The following is a 22,119-nucleotide window of genomic DNA, read 5'->3' as shown; positions in this document are numbered from 1 at the left end:
GTGATTAAAACCTTTCTCAGGCATTTCTCTCCCCTCACAAGTCTCCAAGTATCGAGTTCATCTGTTCCGTTCTACTGTCTATTTCATATTCCTATTATATAAATCACTGTGTTGCAATTATCTGTCCATATATTTGAGCTTTATTGAGGGCTAACTAATCTAGGGAAAGTCTAACCCCTGCAACCCCAACCACCATGTAACATGGTGCCTAGTATAGAATATGTTCTCAGTTATTTAATCGGTCCACGTATTTACCTGACTTAATGGGACTCCAATAACCTGAGTCTTCCTAGTGTAGCCCCCTTAGATTAGATAAAAAGGAATACTCAGACAAGCCCTTTTATAAGGTGTATAAAAAACTAGTGGCAAACAGTTGACTTAAGAGTTTGGTTAAGCCCCTCCTCCCTTTATCATTCTGAGTGGTTACACAGAATTTAAGATTTTGGAGCAATGATTCATTCAATATTTATTAACTGCCTACTGTGGGCGAGTGTACACTCCAGTCTTGAGTCTGCAGAGGGGCACTCTGTTATTCCAATCAGTAGAATAAACATGGCTTGAGCTTTACAGTGTTCCTCTGCGTAAGGCAAGTAACGCTTAAGTAGTTGTACTTTTAATCTAGTGCTAATTAATGGCCTCTTAAAAGTGAAGTGTTACTCTACTCTGTAGGAGGGAAGTGGAAGAGAGAACCTAGGATGAGACTCAGGTCTCCACCCTGCACTTGACTAGGATGCAGATTTGCACTCAGGACATGCAGCCCCTCAAGGCATCTCAAAACAAATTATGGATATGGAACAGATTACTGGATGAATTTTACAAGCAGGACAGCAGTGAGGTAGAAGGCTGTGTAGCAAAATACACACTTAGACTCCAGACCTATGGCTTTATCTTGTCAATATCATTAATATTCATGGGACCCAAGCTAAGTCTGAAGTTAGCCAGCTCTGTATCTGGCAATGTACTCTAGTGAGACAATCACTGGACTTGAAGTCAGTCTTGTGTCTGAATCACAGCTCTGCATTTTAACTAGCTGTATGACCTCAGGTGATCATACCTCTGAGCCTCAATTTCCCTATCTGTTAATTTAAATAAGGGTGTTGGTAAGTCACCAAAATCCCTTCTAGCTCTATGATTTTAATTAATTTGTTAACCAATGAAATTGTTGAGTTTCCCCCTAATGTTTTTGCATAATCTTTGTTATGAATGTGTTTTGTTTACATTAGATCCCCAACTTGATATAATTGCTTCTCTACCCCAGCTGTTGTGACTTTGTGTAACTTAGCTATTGTCACCCTGCTGAGCTAGAGTTTTCCTTGGTAAAATAAAATGAATGACAGTTTATGTTTTAAAGGGCGGTTGTGAGAATTAAAATATATAAATGGGACAGTATATATAAAAGTACCTAATTCAGAAGATGTGTGACTTCCATTGTAGGGGCAAAAGCATCCTGCCCTTCATGGTGAGCTGATACACATTCAAGTGAAAGTCAGGGAGATTATTAGTGATGCAGTAGCATGTTCAGCACTTCTTGGCCTCTTAATTGAAAAGCCTATTGGAGGAAGAGTGGGATTGCTGGAGGGGCAGAAGCAATACTCAGTCACAGCAATGTATCCCATTAGGAAAGCTGCACATAAATCCTAAAGTCCGATCATTTGATTAAATTAATTAAGATGACATCTTGGCTCTTGAGGGGTAAATAGAGCCAAGATTTTTAAAAAGATTATATATATATATATATACACACACACGAATGTAGTACATACATCTAAGTATATATATACACATGCACACATAGAGATGACAATTTTTTTAAACCTTAGAAACATGCATGTTTAGCTATTTCTTTAGATGGCTAGCTTCAAAGAATTTTTTCTCTAGGTCAACATTTATTAACTCAAATAATTATAAAAGTAAGCCACAAATCTCCCTGTTAAGTGGTTAAAGCTTCAGCTTTGTAAGCAGGGAGTCCGGAGCTAGTCCTGTTTCCCTCAATTATTAGCTCTATGACCATTAAGTCATTTAACTTCTCAGTCTGTTTTCTCATTAGTAATGACTCTGTTTCACATTTTATTGCAGTATTGTGAAGAGATGATGGATATATAAATGCCTTTTAGCAGACTAAAAAGCGTTTTTGAAATTACAGTAAACCAAATATATCTGAAAGTTACCTCATTTTTGTGATATAAAGATGATATGGAACTGGTAAGGGAAAGTCTCACCCCTGCAACCCCAAAGGAAAATTATTTACTAACTCCTGAAATCTTTATTGAAACCATGAAGAGTGTGTGTGAATGTATATAAGTCAAATGCATGTTTTCCCTATACAAATAAAACCAGGATTTTATTTTGGTGATTTACCCAGTTTGCCTGGTTATAACTATAATGGCATTGCATATTGTCAAAGAATATCAAAATCTGAGATTCCATTTATTCACTCACTTATTAAACATACATAAGACATCTACCCTTTATTATTATTAGCAATACTTATATGAGTAATGAATGCAAAGAAAAACAGTCATGAATTTTGCAGTCAAGTAGCTTGTGGTCTGGCCGCAGAGATACGGTGTGTAAACAAATAATAAAAAATATTAGAGAGTAAGATAAATGGTAACAGGGTAGAAATGGAGTGCTAAGTGTTTGAGCAAAGACTGTTTCTAGTTGAGAAGATGTGGTTGTTGAAGGGCCTTCAAAGTAAAGGGAATATCGTGAACAAAGATACAAGATTAGGATGAAGAGTGAGAAGTTGGTGCCAGAAGTTAAAACCACCCCAGAATGAGGGGATATTAAAGAAATTCAAAAGTCTAAAGTGGCTAATAATTCAAATGGTTCTCTTCTTTTCTGCTCTACTATATATGACTTACTGCCAACAGTACCCATGGCTGAGTGAGGCTTCATACTTACAGAGGTGGTAGGGTATGGATCAGAATCTCCTTGGAATCCTGGGGGTGGAGGACAAAGGCATAGTTGGAAAATGCATCCCTTCTTCAGTATTCTAATATCTCTCCTGATGGGGAATCACTGCATTGTCTCAGAAATACATTTTCTGTCTTTTAAAAATTCTGAAATAATACTGAATTTTTCTCCCCTGAGAAGCCTATGCCAAATAAGTGCTATAATCTTGGTACAACTTTGTAGTGCAGTCAGACTCATTTGTTGATGTCTGACTGGCTGAGTTTTTAAAACCTACTATTCCCCCTTCTGCCCCATATCTGGACATGCCAGTAAGAAAGCTCAAATGCTTCCACCTTTGTGGCCAGTGGAAGTTCAAACCACCTAAGAATCCTCACTGCAGCCCTACCTCCAAGCCATTAGGAAAAGCCAGGCTCCTCTACTTTCCCTGCTCAAGCCATTTCTGAACCTGCTTGAGAACTCACGCTGCTCTCCATAAAAGCGTCGTGTGAGTGATAAACCTTTTCGTATCTATTTGGTCCTAATGTAACATCAGTCTTAACACCTAAACCAAGTTTTGGGTAAGGGGTTCAACCTCTCCTCTGGGGATGACTAAACACTTGATGCAACAAGCAGAGAGTCTAGGAGACGACCACTACCACTGCAGGGCTTTCCTCTTGCTTTAGTTTGCTAACTGACTCTTGCTAGCTAGAATTTTTTTTTTTTTTTGGTCACTGCTAGCAAGCTCATGCTTTGTGCTGTGCTGCTTTGTACTGTGTTCACTGAGCCTTAAGCTTCTGTTATAGATGTGCTCAGCTAAGTTGGAATTTTTGATAATTGGCATTTAAGAGCAAGAATAAAGTGGCCCTGGGTCATGTGTCTTGGTCCAGACTTACCTATGTCTCTGAATTGTGTTTCTGAATCCCAGTGTAAGCTGTGACTGTCACGAGGCTTAGAGGAATGACTCTTACCCTGTGATTTTTGGTTGTTTATCTCAACCAGGTGTTGCCCTCGTTGTATGGAGTGCTCAAAAAAAACAATACTGTATGCAATATGCAGGCTGGTTGGTAGTCACTCGTGGAGGAAGACCGTGTTGAATGCTGTGGTGTACTCCCAAAAGCAGATGGTTTACTAGGACTTTACAAAATGCCTTTGTTGCTACTTCTGCCTATGCCCTATGCCACTATGCCCCCTGACCAAAAACAAACAAACAAAAAAAAATTCCTGATCCTAAGGGTTATAGGGAAAAGCATCCATGGTATAGCCAAGGAGTTCTTTCAAAGCCAACTTAAGCACTGGGTCCTCAAACCATATAAAGCAACTGTTGGCATGGGAGAGACCCTAATCCTGTTTATACATATTTGCAACTCTGGAGGAAGAATCTTACACATACGAGCAGGATCCAGAGGAACTTCCCTCCTCCCCATCCCCTCCCCACACCACCACCACCACCAAATGATATACAGTGGCCACCAAAAGGAAAATAAAATAAACCTGGATGCTGGGGAAAAGAAACAAAAAACTGAAACAGAGGTTCACAATTTGACCCAATAGGAAATCCAAAATTAAAGAATTTATGCAACAACAACAAAACAAGATAAAAGGTTACTATTTGGCTTTTGTACCACTACAACCTAGGTTCCAAATTAGCTTTTAACATCTGCTGAAATGTACCAGTTGTTAAACCCTTATGGCCTTAATATTGGGTTTCAAATTATACCTGGAATTCCCCTAAATTTAAACAAAGTATCCCTATAATCTTAAGGTAGTTAACAGGATATTTTAGGACATGTTAGGAAGACAAATAGGTATGCCTCATCTTAATCAGAACTATTGCCCTGCCTAAATTCCCCATAGCCATAGCACCCATTAACCTAACATACCGCATAGTGGGCACGGATGCTCTAACCCAATGAGTAATAAACTTGAATTAAGCCTTTGGCACTTACAAATCAGCTTGCCAAAATGGGACGGCATGGACCTTCTCCTCCTCCATTAGTTAAAATAGTTAATGTGGCCCAATTTAAATTAAAACAAGGTCTTCGAGGTTTGAAACCCATATACCAGACCTATTTAGAGAAAGAGTGAGTATCCCCACTGCTTCACCATTAACGGCTCAATGTAGCCTGTTCAGAAACCTAGAAAGAATGAATGGCATCTCACAGTAGATTGTTGCCATCTTAATGCTGAAGTTCTATCCAATAAGGCTCCCATATCAAATATTATCAAAATTACTAACTTGAATCAACAACTAGTAAATACTTTTAAGTCACAGATTTGGCTAATATTTTAGCAGCCACTCAGCCACAATTTGCCTTCACCATCAAAGGGATGCAGTATCCTCTTACTCAGCTACCCATGGGATAACAACAGCCAGGCCTTCACACAGCCTGCAGACAAGATCTTAACCACATCTGACTTTCTTCAGAGGCACAGTAAACACTGATCATACTGATCACATCATCCTCCAAGAAGATTCATTTGGCACAATCACTGAGGATATACATACAGTCATAAAAGAGCTCACTAAAAAGGGATGGACCACTACCCCACAAGTTGTACCAAGTCCTTCCACCTTGGTTAAATGCCTGAAAGCTATTTAGCTGATGGTCATTCTATCCCTGACACTTGCCAGAAACAGCATTTGCAATTTTTTAAAAAGCCCAGTATGTTTTAGTCTATTTTGAGTTCTGGAGACAGCATATTTCTCATTTACAAATTTTACTCTAACCCATTTATGCTATTAAGCCCACTTATGAATGATAATACAGGCACTACAATTAGTGACCCCTGAGAGTCCTTCACTTAAAGGCTTTAGCAACCTCCTCCCATGCTTCCTGAAGTCTCTGGCCCACACTTGATGGCCCTAAGTTGCCCACAGGCATCTTGTGCAAGAAAGTGTCCCTTCAGCCCCATGCTATATGCCATTAGAGTGCAATTGCTGGAAGCATATTGGGCTCTCTTGGAAACAGTCTGGTTGTCACAGGCCCTCAGCCTGTGACTCCATACCAGCTGCCCATTATCCCTTAGGTCTTGAAATCAGCACCATAAAAGTTCAGCATAGCCACTGAGGTTTCCTTGCTATACCATAGAGCCAAACCGGGCATATTTCGCCTATAGGAAAAGGTCCCCCACCACCATCCTCAGCCCCTTGCTAGATGCCATGGTGCTGGTAAAAGTCATCCCCCTTCCCAGACCCTTTGGATATCTGCAGAAGCCCTTGCAATCAACAGAGTGAAGAGTAAAGGGAATGTCTTCACTTTATAGATGTTATCACTACCATCGTATATGATGGAGCTTGCTGGAAAGTTCCTGATTTTTAGCCCATAACTGGGACATCACTGATAATGAGACAGGACCCAAGTCAGTGCAACTGGCCAAACTTTATGTGGTCCTTTTAGCACTGAATACCCTGACCATCATATGCACAGTTCTATAGACTCTTGAGCCATTGCCAGTGATTTGCTCATCTGCTCCAGCCAATAACAGCAATAACAGTTCTCTCTCCAAGGTTGCCTCTTTGGGTTAAATAACTCTGGGACTCTCTTGCCTCATATATATATATATATATATATATATATATATATATACACACACACACACCACACACACACACACATACACACACACACACTTATACTCACAATATAAGTCAAGGTCTTTTCTGCTTATAATAAATTCACAATGAAAGGCTTCATTAACACTTTAGCCCCTTCAGTAGTCTAGAAATTATTGATAGTGACTAAGGCATTCATTTCACTTCTCAAAATACGTAATATCGGGCTCTTGTACAAGGCATTTAATGGAACTTTCACGTCGCTTACCAGCCTCAGGCTGCAGGCCTCACAGAAAGCCATAATGGTTCATTTTACCTAAACAAATTCAAGTTCAATCAAATGAAACATGCCACATTTCAGTCATCAGTCAAATATCGGGGATGAATTGTAATAAAGATTCTGACTCCATTTTTGGTATTTGACTGCTAACAACTTTCAAATTCTTCTACTTACTCCCTCTTCTCCTTCAGCCTCACATCTGGGAAAGCTGATAAGGAAGCCTAGGTAGGACTACCTTTGGTGCCAGAGGGAAGCTCAATCCATTCAAGCCCCAGATAATATATGAGAACCTCCCCAACCTCACCCTGTACCCCTCACCTCCCACTCCAAGCCAGTCTCCTTTCCCTGCTTTCTCAAACCACATTTGGACCTGTTTGGAAGCTCCCTCTGCTCTCCCTAGAAAGCTTCATTATGTGAGTGATACATCTTTTCATATCCTCTTGGTGTGTGTGTGTGGTCTCATCAGCCTCAACATCTAAAGCAAATGTTGGCTGGGGATACATCCCACCACTTCAGAGTGACAATGAATCTTTAGAGTTAAATATTGAAAGAAACTTCATATTACGATAAATGACAATTTCAGACCAGGTGCAGTGGCTCACACCTGTAATCACAGCACTTTAGGAGGCCAAGGCAGGCGGATCACCTGAGGTTGGAGGTTTGAGACCAGCCTGACCAACATGGAGAAACCCTGTCTCTACTAAAAATACAAAATTAGCCAGGCATGGTGGTACATGCCTGTAATCCCAGCTTACAGGCTGAGGTAGGGGAATCACTTGAACCCAGGAGGCGGAGGTTGCGGTGAGCCGAGATCACACCATTGCACTCCACCCTAGGCAACAAGAGCGAAACTTTGTCTCAAAAAATAAATAATAAATAATAAAAAAATAAAAAATTTGTAAGTTTAATTTCTGAGCAATCACATGAATAAAGCCATGTGTTTTGTAAAATGACATTTAATATTTAAACTTAAAACTAGTAATAAATCTCTAAATCTCTCAGGCCCCAAGATATGAAACTTGTTTGACACATTTAATGATTCTGTAAAAGTGTAAGAAATGAAGTTAAATGAAGAATATCATGGCCTCAAAGGACGGAAAGGGATTAGACATGCATATTACCTCGCCTGATCCAAGACTCAGGGACTGGGTATAGAAGAATGAAACTTCCATTAATTGATACATTGAAAGAAAAGGCACATACAAATAGGCAGATATACCCTAGACCCTGCATAGAAGGCTAATTAGCTAAATGTAAGGTGCAAATTCTCAAGCAAAAACCCTGAAAGTGTGTATTCCTCCTTTCTGCTCTGGTGACTATGCCTATTTATTCTCCTTAATGAAATGGGCATATTAACTCCAGCCTATTCAATATGTACCATGACTATTGTTCAATGCGTCATAACATTTTACACAAGTAAAAGCTGCCTAAAAATGAGCAGCATAGTCAGCCTCTCTGAATGAAATAAAGTGTCTCTAAATAAAATGTCAGAAATAATACAAGGTATGGCAGCAGAAAAGTAGCTTAGGAAAACAAATTGCAAAAGGGAACATTTATTTTTATTCTGGAAGATACCATTTTTTCCTGTGACTTCAATCACGTATGCAGCTACATACCAAACTGTATTTTTCATGTCTTACTTTCTTTTTGATCACCAGATAGATGTATACCCAGCTGCCCATTTTATATTGCCAGTTGTATATACCTTAGGAACCTTAGACTCAATATATTCAAAACTGAACTTGGCTTTACCATACCTGCTGCTCCTTTTTTATTTCACCTAAGGAACTCCAGCATTCACTCAGGCCCTTAAGTCAGAAAGCTTGGCACCATGTCTAATCATTTTCCTCACCTCTCACCTTCTACTGTCCCATCATGAAGTTCTCATCATTCTAGCAACTTAATATTTTTCACATACATTAACTTTTTTTCTGAATCCTCATGGCTGCTAAATTTTAAGCTATTATTTTTCTCCTTGAAACCCTACTACAACTCCCTAACTGATCTTCCTAACTCTAATCTAGCATTTCACATATACTTCCTCCCATCCCAAGTCAAGCCCTATCCCACATTAGGCAGAGTCAAATTCTAAAATGCAAATGCTAATCATAATATACAAAACCTTTAAATGACCTTTAATTGCTCCTAGTGAAGGTACAACTTTCTTAACATGGTCTATACCTCCCAGTGGGATTTGATTCCTGTCTATCTATCTTTCTAGGTTTATCTTACCACCACTTCCATCCCCTCTAGAGCTCTGCTCTACTCACAAATTCTTTGTTCTTATCTTAGGGACATTTCTGTACATGCTTTTCTTGCATCTTGCAACATTTACCCTCTCCATACCCACATGTGTTGGCCTAAATCTTACCTCCTTCAAGTGTTCTGCAATGCCCTTTCGGATCCACCTTAACTGTTTTGAGTCAGGTGTTCATGCCAGTCTTTATATTTATCCCTCTAGCATTCACATATTTCATGGTGATTTTTCTCATTAAATATCTTTTTCCAAGACTAAAATGAGCTCTCTGAAGGCAAAGCAATGTTTAATTTACTGCTGCATCCACAGCATCTAGCACAGTACCTGAAACATAGTAGGCACTATAATTGTTGCTGAATAAAACCAGGGCTCAGCTTAGCTCATATGTTGACATATGTAGCACTCTGGGTCACAATTAGCATCAGCTGGTAATGCCATCTCCTGCTCCTCGCACCACCTGCATCCCTGAATCATTAAGTCTAGCTGCAACAGCAAATGGGGTAGGGTTGAAAGGTGGGAGGAGTGGTTCCCTCTGATTTTCTTTTCCTTAGAGAATCTTCTCAACTGTAAAATAATTGAAAGTTGTGTTCCTTTCTAGACTCAACCCGAACTTTGTTTTGGTGCAGTGTCACTAGTGGAAGAGAAGGCTCAAAAATTTACCTTTCATTGTACGGTATATGAAATATATCTCAATAAAGCTGTTACAAATGTAAAAATGTGACCTTGAGCAGGTGAGTTTCCACATTAGGAAATGGAGACAATAAATGCCCAGCATACCTCCTGGCATGTAATGAATTCTCAGTACGTGTCACGTGGGCTTGGGAGTCAGACAGTCCTGAAATGGAATCCTGTCTCTGCCTATTAGCAGCCATGTGACCTTTGGACACATGGCCTTTTGAATTGCCTCTCAACATACTTCCTTGGATGGGGGAAGAAAGAGAGAGTACTAATCCTGTTTGAGTCCTAATCTTGTTATTAACTAATCTTTCTCTTTGGGCAGTTATTTTTCTACTCCATGATGCTCCATTTCCTCCATCTATATTTGTTAAATTAAGGATCTTTCTAGTTGTAAACTTCAATGATTCTGGTGCCCCATACCCTGGAGACTTATTGAGTCAAGATCTCCAAAAGGCTTTTCTTTCTGGGCATCTGTGGAATGGGAGGGAACAGCAAGAAAGACCCTAAAGACAAAGGACCCTAAAGAGGAAAGCCTAGGGCCTAGGGCTGGTACGTCAGGTGAAGACAACTAAGGCCAGCTCCTACCCAATGTATCAGTGGTCGAGTTGATCTCTAAGGCCCATCTCAGAGCCAAGGGGTTGCTAGGAAACAAGGGTCTGGAGCCTGCTGGTGAGCATCATGCAGGCTTACATCCTGCTGATCAGTCTCCCTCTTGTTCCACTCTTCCTAAGTACTTCTAATTGTTGCAGGGAGAAGAGAAATGGCACTCAAGGAGAACTTTGGGAGTGCCCACTTTGGCTAAGTAATAGTAAAATGTAAATGGTAAGAGAATTGGAGCAAGAAAAGATAGAAGAAAGAGAAGGCATGAGAGAATACCATTTGCCAACTCTGTGCCTTTGGGTGGTATATCTCACCCCTCACTCCCAAATCTCAGTTTACTGGCATAAAGATACCAATTGTAGGAAGTTGTAGGGATTAAATGAAATTGTACATGTGAAATGCCCAGCATATCTCCTGGCATGTAGTGAATTCTCAGTACATGACATAAGGACTTGGAAGTCAGACAGCCCTAGGATGGAATCTTGGCTCTACCTTTTATTAGCCATGTAACCTTGAGCAAATAAGTTTTCACATTAGGAAGATAGCGATAATAATCTGGACCTCACAGGGCTGTTATGAAGACAACATGAGATCGTGTGATTAAGTGGCTCATAATAGGAACTCAACACATATAAATAATTATTGACCTTTCCCCTGTCACCTTCTCTTCCAACACACATATACACACACCTATACATTATTCTAGAACAATATAAGCTTGGTATTCAGCTGTGCAAACATGTTGCCATGTGCCCTACTGCTGAGCTCCAGGCTGTGCTATCTGACAATCTCACCTTCTATTCCCACCTCTAGGTTTAGGAAGAGCTCAAATTCAAAAGCTGGCAGATTAGCCAGAGAGAAACAGCCATGACATAGGAAGTCTGGCAGGAAGAAGACATATATCTTAGGCTGCTGTAGTCAGGACCAGAAAAGGCTATATCATTATGCCTTTTGCTTGAGAAAACTAATAGTAATAATAATCATTATTGGCTTAATTATGTCTTATGATAATAATGAATGATGATCAAAATAGCATTTCCTGAGCATTTGTTATATGCCAGGTGCAGGAATAATCACTTTACAAACATCAATTCATTTAAATCTCATAACAATACTGCAAGATAAGCATTATTATACCCATGTTAAAGATAACAGAATTGAGTTCCAGGAACCAAAAAGACCTGACCTAAGTCACACATCTAGAGAATGGAACAGATGATACATAGCTTCATATGTATGTTGCCATTTGTTGAAACTTACACCTGTGGGGAGGAGAAGGCATCAATGACTGACTTGTGTTGAGTTCCTGCTATGAGCCACATAATCACAGGATCTCACATCATCTGCATAAGAATCATGTGAGGTCTAAACGTTTTTCCAGTTATTCCCTTGGTATCTTCCAAAGTGGCCAGTTGTTTTCACTTAATTTAAGGCATTTGGAGATTCAGTCTTTCCTATTTGTGACAGTTCTCAGCTGTGGACAGAAGCAATGGGAGTGTCTCTAACTACTGGGAGACTCAGGCCCAGTGACATTCAAAGGTCTGACAAAGAAGCCAATAGCATTCCCTAAGAGCACTGAGGGGATGCAGGCACTATTGCTCCTTCCTGGTCCAAGAGGCCTCGCCATTCCTAAAGATGCCAGGCCTTCCTACAAATCTAGCTTTCCATTGTTGTCTCCTTGCGTGGAGTCTCCTTCCTCCCCACCTTCCCAGTTGGCAAATGCCTATTCACCCTCAGGTTCCTGTTTAGACATCTTTTCCTCCAGGAAGACTTCCTAGCCCACCCTCAGTAGGTTAGGGGCCCATCTCTCAGCCTTGGTCCCTCCACTCCCCACCCTCCCTTCACATGCACACCTAATGCTTTTCTCTATCACAGCATTTATCAAATTATAAAGCATTTATAAAATAATCTGTTCACCTATTAGTCTTTCCCATTTGACTGTGGGATCTTGAGAGCAGGGACTGTGTCTCACTTGCCTTAGCCTCCTTAGCACCTCATATTAGGGCCTCAAGGAACTATTGTGGAATGATAGAGTGGTGAGAAAGGATAAAGGAAAGAAATGAGAGGCAGAGGGGGAAGAACAGGGCCCCCTGCGGTGTGGCATCTCAAAGGATTGTCTGTGAGCAAGGCTGCTCTCAGGCTGGTAGGTTAGACCTGCTGATAATGACCGAGGGAAGGCAAAAACTTCAATGTGTATATCTGTATTCCCTCCAGACCATTTTGTTCTCATTAAGGGGCTGAAGGCAGAGAGATAGCAAAAGCTCCACATTCATCTCCAGGGAAATTCCACATTCTTAGTGCCAGACTGCTCAGAGAAAAGGGTCCTATCTAACAATCATGCTCCCTTAGGTCCTGCATCTCTGTCTGGAACTGGGACTGTGACCGGGAATGAGTATAGTTTGGCCCCTGTCTGAATCAGAGTAACCTAGTTTACAACAGCATCAATCTCTTGTCACTTCCCCTAGGAAGATGGACAGTGGGGATGGTCTCTAGTGCTTTAGGTAATGATGCACACACATATACCCCAAATAATATAATAAGCAGTCTGCCAACCAGTGACTCTGCCATCTATGAGTATGTGGGAGGCTTTGGCAACAGGTAATCTTTGCATTTGTTCTAAGTTTCCAGGAGAGGGAAGGCCAAACAACGCTTCTACCTGGTTGTTAAATTTCTCTCTTCACCACTGCAGTTTCTAATTGATTGCATAAAGCTGACCCCATCTTTCCCATCTGTAGCATGGGAATGGCTAACCAAGAAAAGAATAGAAAACACCTTACACAAATCACTATTTCTTACTGACAGATATTGCTAAGTAATCACTGCATTCTTTTCCACTGAGCAGAGTCCTGGCCCAGAGTCTCAATGCAGTATTCCAGGCAGTTGATTACCATGGGCACATGAAGAAAAACGCAGGCCTGACTATGTGATTGCTAATGCCTCTTCCCACTCTGACTTTGTAAGGTTTGACTTTATAATGCAGCCCCGAAGCTAAGATTTGGAAGCAAATTATGCAGGGGGATATTGGTGGCAAAGAGAATATTTTCACCCCTGCTCAAGCTGAAGGTCTAAATTCCAAGTCTTAGCTTTCCTCATTTCTTTTAACTGTGGATAAGAGCAACAACAGGAGAGCAAATGTTTACCTTTGGGTTTGATGCCAACATCTAAAGAGTTCTCTGAGGCTGCTGTGGTATGGTTGAACCAACACCAACTCCATGATTAAAGCAGCCTGGGTTCAAATCCCTTCTTTGCCAAATTCCCTGGTGTGAATCCTGACAAGTTACTTTCCCCTTCTGAGCCTCAGTTTCTTCAAGCATGAAATGCAGATAACAACACCTGACTTACAGACTTTTTGTGAGGAGTAAACTGGATGAAATAATGTATGTGAAAGTGCTTTGTGTGATGCACGGCACTGAGCACATGCAGAGGATTATTAATCTTGGTATGCACCAATAAGGAAAAGACTAGGGTGTTCCGTTCCAGATGGACTCAATCTAAACCGGGGAACAAATGCTTTTTTTGGTAATTTCATCTTGTGGAAATGGCAGTCTCATGGGCCTATTTGTGTTTAATGAAGCACATCCTGTATCGTCTTTTTGCATGGTTCTGAGGAGAAATAAGTTGGCTCCGTCTTCTGGCCTGCCATAGACTAGTGAGTGTCCAGCTCATATTTAATCTCCTCCAGTCTCTCCGCCTTCTCCAAGTAAATACTTTCCCAGAGCTAGATTGATCCTACAGATAACTGCACAGAAGCTAAGGCACAAAGGGAGAGGAAAGGGATAGTTAGCCAACTCCTACCACCATGCTGGGACCCTACCATGGACAAATGCATCCAGGCTGGGATTTTTCACCTAGGATAAAATTAAGGAGTTAAGATTTAGAGGTGACTGCCCTGGGGTCAAGCAGCTAGGAATCAGAAAAGCCAGGTTTATCTGAGTTCAAAATCAGTGCTCTCAAATTTTCAACAAAGTGCTTTTAATACATCAGTAGTCTTCATCCTTTCTAGAGTCAGAGAACCCTTTGAGACTGCAAGAAAGCTCTGGAGACTTTCATCCCAAATAAACCACAAATGCAGATGAATAACACTTTGCCTGTACCACTAAGGAATTTATGACCCTCCAAGGCTCACTCACTCATTTATTTCAATAAATATTACTGAATGCTATCAATATGCCAGGCACTGACTAGGCATTAGCCAAGCAGGCATGGTCCCTGCCTTCACAGAGCTTACAGTGCAGCAAGAGAGAAAGATGTAAACTAATAAATGTGAACTTACAAACAGGTTATGTGTAGCAAAAGAACATCATTCTAAGAAAATAAAAATGTAGCAAAGGATCCCGACATAGCCTGAGGCTTCTTGAAAGGTTTCCTGAGAAAGTGACGTTTGAGTTGGGTGATATGAAGTGATCTCAGCAAAAATGGGGGAAAAAAAATCAGCAGAAGGCCAAGTGACAAAAGGATTGCAGCTTGTTCGAGGACTTGAAGGAAGGTCAGTATGACAAAATGGCAGAAAGCACAGAGACACACGGGGCTGAAGAGGTTGGCTGAGGACAGATCAGATCTGTTAGAGCCCTGCGGCCATGGGAAGGAATTTGCAAATTATCCTCATGGCAGTGACAAGGCACCTAGAAGTTTTAATCCAAGGAATAACATGATGGGATCTCTATTTTAGAAACATCCTGTACTGGTTAATTTCATGCGTTAACTTGACTGGGTTATCAAACTATTCGGTCAAATAGTATTCTGGGTATGTATGGGAGGATGAATTTGGAGAGATTAATATTTGAATTAGTAGACTGACTAAGCAGATTGTCCTCCTTAATGTGAGTGCACTTAAACCAGTCAGTTGAAGGCCCCATTAGAACCAAAAGGTTGACCCTCCTGCCTGAATGTCTTGAGCTAGGACATTGGTCTTTTCCTGCCTCGACTCCAATGGAAACATCTTCTTTTCTTGGATCTCAAGCCTGCCAGCCTTCAGACTGGAACTTATAGCATTGGGTCTCCTGGTTCTCAGGGCCTTGGATTCGGACTAGAATTACACCATCTGTTCTCCTAGGTCTCCAGCTTGCTGACTGCAGATGTTGGACATTCTCAGCCTCAATAATTATGCTAGCCAATTTATTATAATAAATCTGTATCTATATCACCTATATTTACATATCTATGCCTGTATCTATATCTATATATCTACCTATAAGTCTCTTGCTACATATCCATCCTGTCGGTTCTGTTATCCTGGCTAATACACATCCTCAGTGCTGCCGTGAGGTTAAGATTCACGGTGGCAGGGTAGATGCAGGCAGACCAGGCAGGAGAACAAAGCTGGAGTCCAGACAAGCTATGATGGTGACTTGGAATAGGGTGGCAACAGTGAGATAGAAAAAGTAGGCAAATTTAAGAGTTATTTGAGAATTAAAATTGACAGAACTTGGAATGGTTTGGAAATGGAGGGGAAAATTCAGCAGAAGACCTTCTCAGAAACTAAGGTAGAAAGGGAGAGGAAAGAGATAGTTAGCCAACTCCTACCACCATAGACAAATGCAGCCAGGCTGGAATTTTTCACCTAGGATAAAATTAAGGAGTTAAGATTCAGAGGTGACTGCCCTGGGGTCAAGTAGTTCGAAGTCAGTGCTCTCAGATCTTGAGAGAGTGTGTTGAGAAGGATTCCTAGGTTTCTTGTTCTGCTTCTAAACAGATGGTGGCGCTTCTCACTAGAACACTGGAAAAGTATTAGGTTGTGTGGAGTGGAGGTTGGGCAGGCAGGAGAACTAGAATGATAGCAAATATCAGAGGAAAGCTTGAGGTTGGAGGTATAAAGTAGGACTCATCAGTGTGGGGATCACAACAGAGATCATGACCATAGAAACAGTCTAGAAAGAGTGGCCCATAAGACAGGCTCCTGTGAAACCTCACTTACTAATGATGCAGAAGAGGAAGAACCTGCAGAAGAGAGAGATGCGACAGTTCGGAGGGGAGGTAGAAAACCATGAAGATCTGGTATCACCGAAATGAACACAGAAAGTGCCTCACACAGGAAGCAGACAACTTTGTCAAAGGCTACTGAAAGGTCAAGAAGATGGAACCTGAAAACTGTCTGCAGGATATTGAATCACTAAGGAAGTAAACCAAGACCCTGCAGGTCTCAGACCCTAAGAACAACTCCATATCTTGTTGCCATCTTAGAAGCAAGTTCCCTCAGGAAACTGAAGGCTCTGGAGAATTATCCAGCTCTCATCAGCTCCTTGGCCACACCTGTCCTCAAAAGAAGAGGCGACAGTTGAATAATCATTCCCTTCTCCCCCTCCACCCACAACCCCTGAGATGTCTTTTAAACAGCCAAAAACTCCTTTAAAAAGTAGTCTAGGAATGTTTCAGCTGACATTCAAAAGCGCATTGTAATTCAAATGGAAATGCAGAAATGCAATCCCTTGGACAGTCTAGGAAAATTATAATAGCGATAAGACACCTTTTAGAAGTGGCGACATGTATTTATCTGTGGGGACGTTTCTATACCATGGACTCTCCCAATCTAAACTCAGGAGCAGTGCAAGCTTCACACAGAGAACGTCCTTCCACAGGGGTCACCTAGGCAGTACACTTTTAATTGCATAGCATTCTTTCACTTCTAGCCTCTCTTTATCTCTCCATTTCTCTTTGTGGATTTTGGTGTGCCTTTGTCTATCTCTCTTTGTTTTTCTGTCTCCTTTTCCCCTTCCTCCTTTTCTCTCTCTCTCTCTCTCTGCCTTTCTTTTCCTCTCTTGCTCTAGCTCTCTGTCTCTCTCTCTCTCACACACACACGCACACACAGAATGAACAATTATTTCACAAACACATATATGTCACCTTCCATAGTCAGTTTTTCTATAAAAAAGAAGCAACTAAAAATTTAGGAAACTTATAATATTGCTAATTCCTGCATCTATCACTATCCTCCCTAAGTAGAGAATTACAGGGGATGATAAAAAGTTACCGAGTCCTTTTGATATCTCCCCAGTCCACTTCCGCAACTCCTTCCTTTCACTGGCTCCAAGCCTGTAGCTAAACTCACTGAGGCCCCCCCCTCAATCCTAGGACAATCTACCTCTGCCCTTGATCCTGGGTCACAATGATGACAAGGGATGAGAGCAAATTAGTACCTCCCACCCTGCTCACACACGTGTGCCTGCACGCACATACATACACACAAACATACACACCTGGGAACACAGTAATCAAAGTGGATGTGGCAGCCTTGGGTGAAGGGCATGGGTTGGATCAAGATAATTAGGTCCTCAACTCAGAGCTGGATGGGTCCATCCATTCCTCTATTTTCTTACTCAATCTACACAATGACTTTGCATTTTGCATATGGGAAAACCGATCTTGAAGAATGAACCACTTTGCTCAAGATCACACATCTGGTAAGAGATAGAGCTGGGATTTGAATTGGGGTCCATCTGATTATAAAACCTGTGCTTTATCTCCAAATGAGAAACTCTTTATCCAAGGTAGCCACAGGAAGGGTGACTTTATACAGTGAACCCTCATCATGATATAAAACTCATGTTTCATGATCACAGCTAGGGAGAATGTGTGAATATCAAGTCAAAAGGTAAAATGGAGCCCCAGTGAGAAGAAGGTAGTTTTTTTTCAAAATACAGGGATATCAAGAGCACAGCAACACGTAGTGAAAGTATTATGCTAGAGCAAGAGACTCAGAAGTTCACACACTGATTGGGGGAATGGCATGGAAGCAGAGGTAATGGCTAAAGAAGCCCTAACAGGCTAAACAGCTTCCATACTAATCATGCCCAGAACCTGGAGCTTCCAGGGATGACTTTGGCTACTCTAGTTGTGTCCTAAGGCCCAGCTCTTCCTGCATTAGATTAGATTCTACCTTATTGACCTGTTTGATGCTCTAGTCACCTACAGACTACTGGAAAGCTCAGAATTCCCACCTGGTGATATAAAATTCTGCCTTCCTACCTGGAGTTCTTACCAGTGGTTATTGGCATGCCCAGTGCCCCCTCTGGAATCAACATCAAAAACTAGGCCTGTTATTCTAGCTTTTATTTTTGCCCTATTACAGGGAAGAAAATACAGAGGATCCAGACCACCGCACTTCCTTTCTGAGTCTAGAATAGACATTACCAACTGATCGTAGTTCCCTTTCTCAATTATCCCAATAACTTGCACACAGTGTTCTAGACAAGCCATTCCCTAGTTGATCAGAATTGGCACATGAAAGCTAGAGACTATAATATGATAGTGACTGGGTATCCCACCCAGCCTGGAAATGTCAGCCCCCTCCCTCTTCTCTGCTGTCTACTAGTGGATTTTTTTAAAGTCTGTAACAAAAATGATGAAATATTGGGAGACTAAGGCTTGCTGGTAATGAACAACGTAGGAACAGAGCCCATATCTTCTTTATTTGGTGCCACAACATCTGACACAAGAAAATACAGAGAAAAAAACAGTTGGGAAATGTTCAAAGAATTAATGAATGATAACTATGATTTTATTTTCCCACAGAATGTACCTTTAGAAACACTTAGGGGAATGAGAGTAAACTTCTCACGGGAAATATTTTAATCAGGCACATTCACCCCCGTCTCCCTTGGCTTTCCAGTAATTTCCAGTAGCTTCCCCAGATCAAAAAAGTGGCCAGGGTCCCATCATTATGAAACCTGGGAAGGCTAGGGCATTTGTTTCTGATGTCCAGGGACAACAGAGTTAGGGCGAAGGAAGCAATGGGCTCAAAGTTTGGATTCAAACACCATCTCCTTCAGTAAGAACGGTGGCCCTTTGCCTCTGTAAGTTAAGGTTTCCCTTCTGTAAAGGAAGAAGTGAGCACCCTTGCCTCCTTTGCTTTGTAGGTAGATGAGAAGATCATAGGAAGGCCATCTGCAAACTGTAGAGGGCTGTATAAATGCTCATGGTTGTTATCCATGCCCTATTTGGTCTCTTTTCTCCAACCTACTCTACAAAGTTTGGCCCCTCCACTTCTCCTTCCACAAAGAGTTAAAAGGACACTTACAGGGATTTTTCTAGTGACATATGTAGCTCACAGAGAAAAACTGAGGGTTGAGCTCACATATGAGCAAGGTATGGAGCGGGGACTAGAATCCTCAGCTGATGCCCACAATTTTTACTTTATTTCAAGCTACTGTTTTCTATGTACCTACCATGTACCACACATTTTACCTACATCATCTCATTTTATTCTCCCAAAAGCCATGCAAGAGAATTACTATCCCTCATTTAACACACGAGGAAACTGAGACTTAGTAATTCCTTTACCTGAGGTTACCTGCCAGGTGTGTATAAAGAGGAGAAGAGACATGAAATATCCTCCATCCCACTTCAGCACCGCACTGTCCCTCCTCATCTCACAAGCTCTGTCCCCCGAGGTATCAGCCCCCAAGGCCTGATTCATCCTGGCCTGTCCAATGTTTAGCAGATGTCAGTGACACATAACTCATGGCTGGGGAGAAAAGGGATACTAGCTATCTTTAAGTCCAAAGACTTCTTTCAACTCTACAGAGGCAAATCCCCAGCTTCTCATCTCCCCATTCCCTAGCATCACTCCCAAATATAAAAAATAAAACCAGAGTATTTGATCTACCATCTAGGTGGTCACAGCAGGTGAAGATGGAGGGGAAGAAACACACAGAATGGTTAAGTTGACCTCAATGTATCCCCTATTCTCTTCTTGGGAGCAAGTATGGATGATGGAAGCAAGAAAAGTGCCTTTGTAGACTAGAAGCCCAGGAAGGAAAACACCAAGTTTACCCTGCAAGTTTGTGGCAAAGCCAGGTCTTGAGGGGGTCCTCCTAGCTGTTGTTTCAGCACTCTTTCTTCCTCCTCTCCCATCTCATTTGTAACAAATTCCATGATCCACCAGACAAGGAATGGGATTTTCTGGAATGAGAAATTCTAAAGTCTGAAGACAGCTAAGGATGGAAAAGGGGTAGGATTTAGAATCAGAGTAGTGTCCCAGGCCCCAAACGTGATATGAAGCAAATTAGTTATGTGGCCACAGTGAGCGAAGGTTTTTATAAACATAACCTAATTGTATTACTTCAAAGTCCTGAAGCTTATTGCCCTGCTTAATGATGTGTCACATTATTTGTAGGGTAGCACAATGAGACTTCTATTGATTTAATGCACTTCCTTAAAGACTTGTCATTGTTACAGTCATAAAATGGAGCTATTCCCAGACAACTCAATTATACCCACTGTGCCCATAAACCATCCCTTGCCCCACACAGTTGCACACAGGAAGCAGAAAGGGGTGAGAACACGACTGGGGATGTAAAGCCTCCAGGGACAAAAGGAAGGGATCTAGAGATCGGGAAGGCAGGTGGACTAGGGTTTTATCCATTCGGGAATGTGCAACTACATAAAAAGCACTAGACAGGATGTGTAGAGCAATCCCACCTGGTCTTGGCCCTGCCAAGTAGAGCTGTGTGAAAGCTTCCTTCTCCCCTATAGACTTAGTTTCCTCAACTGCAAAACTGGAGTGCTATGCTCAATGAGATCTTTCAGATTTCTCCTGGCTCCCACACTTAGTGGTTTTTTGTTATGATTGCTTTCGTTCTTGGAGATAGGGTGGCTGAGCTGTATGAAAAGATGCAAGCATGTTTTTACATTGCTCTTCGCCCTTTCCATCAATTGAGAGACTTTCTTTTACAAATAGTTGATAATAATAGTATTAACTATATCAAGAAGCACTTCAGTATAGTTGAAACAGGGAAAGAACATGGGCTTTTGCAGTCAGCCAGCCTTGCGTTCCAATCCTGACCCTGCTACTTATTAGCTGTGTGTCTATGGGCACTTGATGTGGCATATCTGAGACTCATTTTCTCATGTGTAAAGTGGGAGTGTGAATACACTGACCTATTAAAACACATGTATATACATGTGCGATATTTTTAGCTTTCTCAAAATGCTATTACATATACTAGTTATCTTTAATGTGAGAAGCAGACAAGAATAGCTACTTATATACCCATTTCACAGGAAGGGAAAACTGAGGTAGAAAAGGAAAAACCTTCCCAAGGTGAGTGGGCAGAGACTGGTCTCCTCCACCTGGTCTGAGGAATTCCAATTCTGATAATAGCTGAGAATCAAAGGGAAATGAAATCTGCTGACCCTTCCTGAGGATAAAAGCCATAAAGGGCCTCTCCACAGGACATAATGGAAGCCGTCCGCTTGGTCGAGGCGATTGTTTTTTCCAGAGGAAAGAAGCTCTTGGGAGAGAAGAACCCAAGCTCTTTTTGGGTTCTCCCAAGAAGCCTGGAGAGAAGAAAGCATCAAGAAGACACCAATTGCTGACCCCAGCCTGATCCCTGGCAGTTGTTTCAAAGAGAGGATGTGGGAAGCAAAGTACCTGCAGCGGAAGGCAAGGGCTCTGGAGTCTAGAACACTAATTTGAGGCCTCAGAAAATGCCTAACTTGAGAGAATCCTGCAAAAATCATTGTATGATCCCTCACTCTGCCCATGGTGAAACTGAAGCACAGAGAGAGGCAGGGACTTGCCCAAGGTCACACAGCTTAGATGTGGCAGAGCCAAGATTTAGATCCAAGGCAGCTCAGTTGTCTCCCCAGACATCTTCCCTCTATACTCTGCCTGGCCACCTCCTCCAGTAGGCACTCCGGGCTTACCTTTCTGATACTGGAGCCACAGCTGCTGCTGGACCTTCTTGCTGGGAAAGTGGATGATGCAGGTGAGCTCTGAGCCATAAAGGGCCTCTGCGATGTAGTGGGAGCCATAGTGCTGGATGAAGGACAGCAGCTCCTCCCGACTGCTCTCCTTGGTCAGGATCTTGAGAACGTTAGTGAAGCCTGGACAAGAGAGGAGCATGTGGAGGTGGTCAG

The 22,119-nt window shown here is 41.7% G+C and overlaps 1 protein-coding gene across 3 annotated transcripts in view; it reads right to left on the bottom strand.

The window, feature by feature from the left end:
• Positions 1-22,119, bottom strand: part of ASTN2 (astrotactin 2) — a 1,009,693-nt gene that overhangs the window by 268,775 nt on the left and 718,799 nt on the right. For all 3 annotated transcript variants that reach the window (XM_033237645.1, XM_033237646.1, XM_033237647.1), the window contains one exon: positions 21,907-22,086. In XM_033237645.1, the coding sequence (XP_033093536.1) occupies positions 21,907-22,086 (180 nt within the window). The remainder of the gene's footprint in view (positions 1-21,906; positions 22,087-22,119) is intronic.

The sequence above is a fragment of the Trachypithecus francoisi genome, unplaced genomic scaffold (assembly GCF_009764315.1).
Source record: "Trachypithecus francoisi isolate TF-2019V2 unplaced genomic scaffold, Tfra_2.0 Lachesis_group16, whole genome shotgun sequence".
NCBI classification, from domain to species: Eukaryota; Metazoa; Chordata; class Mammalia; order Primates; family Cercopithecidae; genus Trachypithecus; species Trachypithecus francoisi.
Note: the sequence above shows the minus strand (reverse complement) of the source record. Positions and strands in the feature narration are given on the sequence as shown.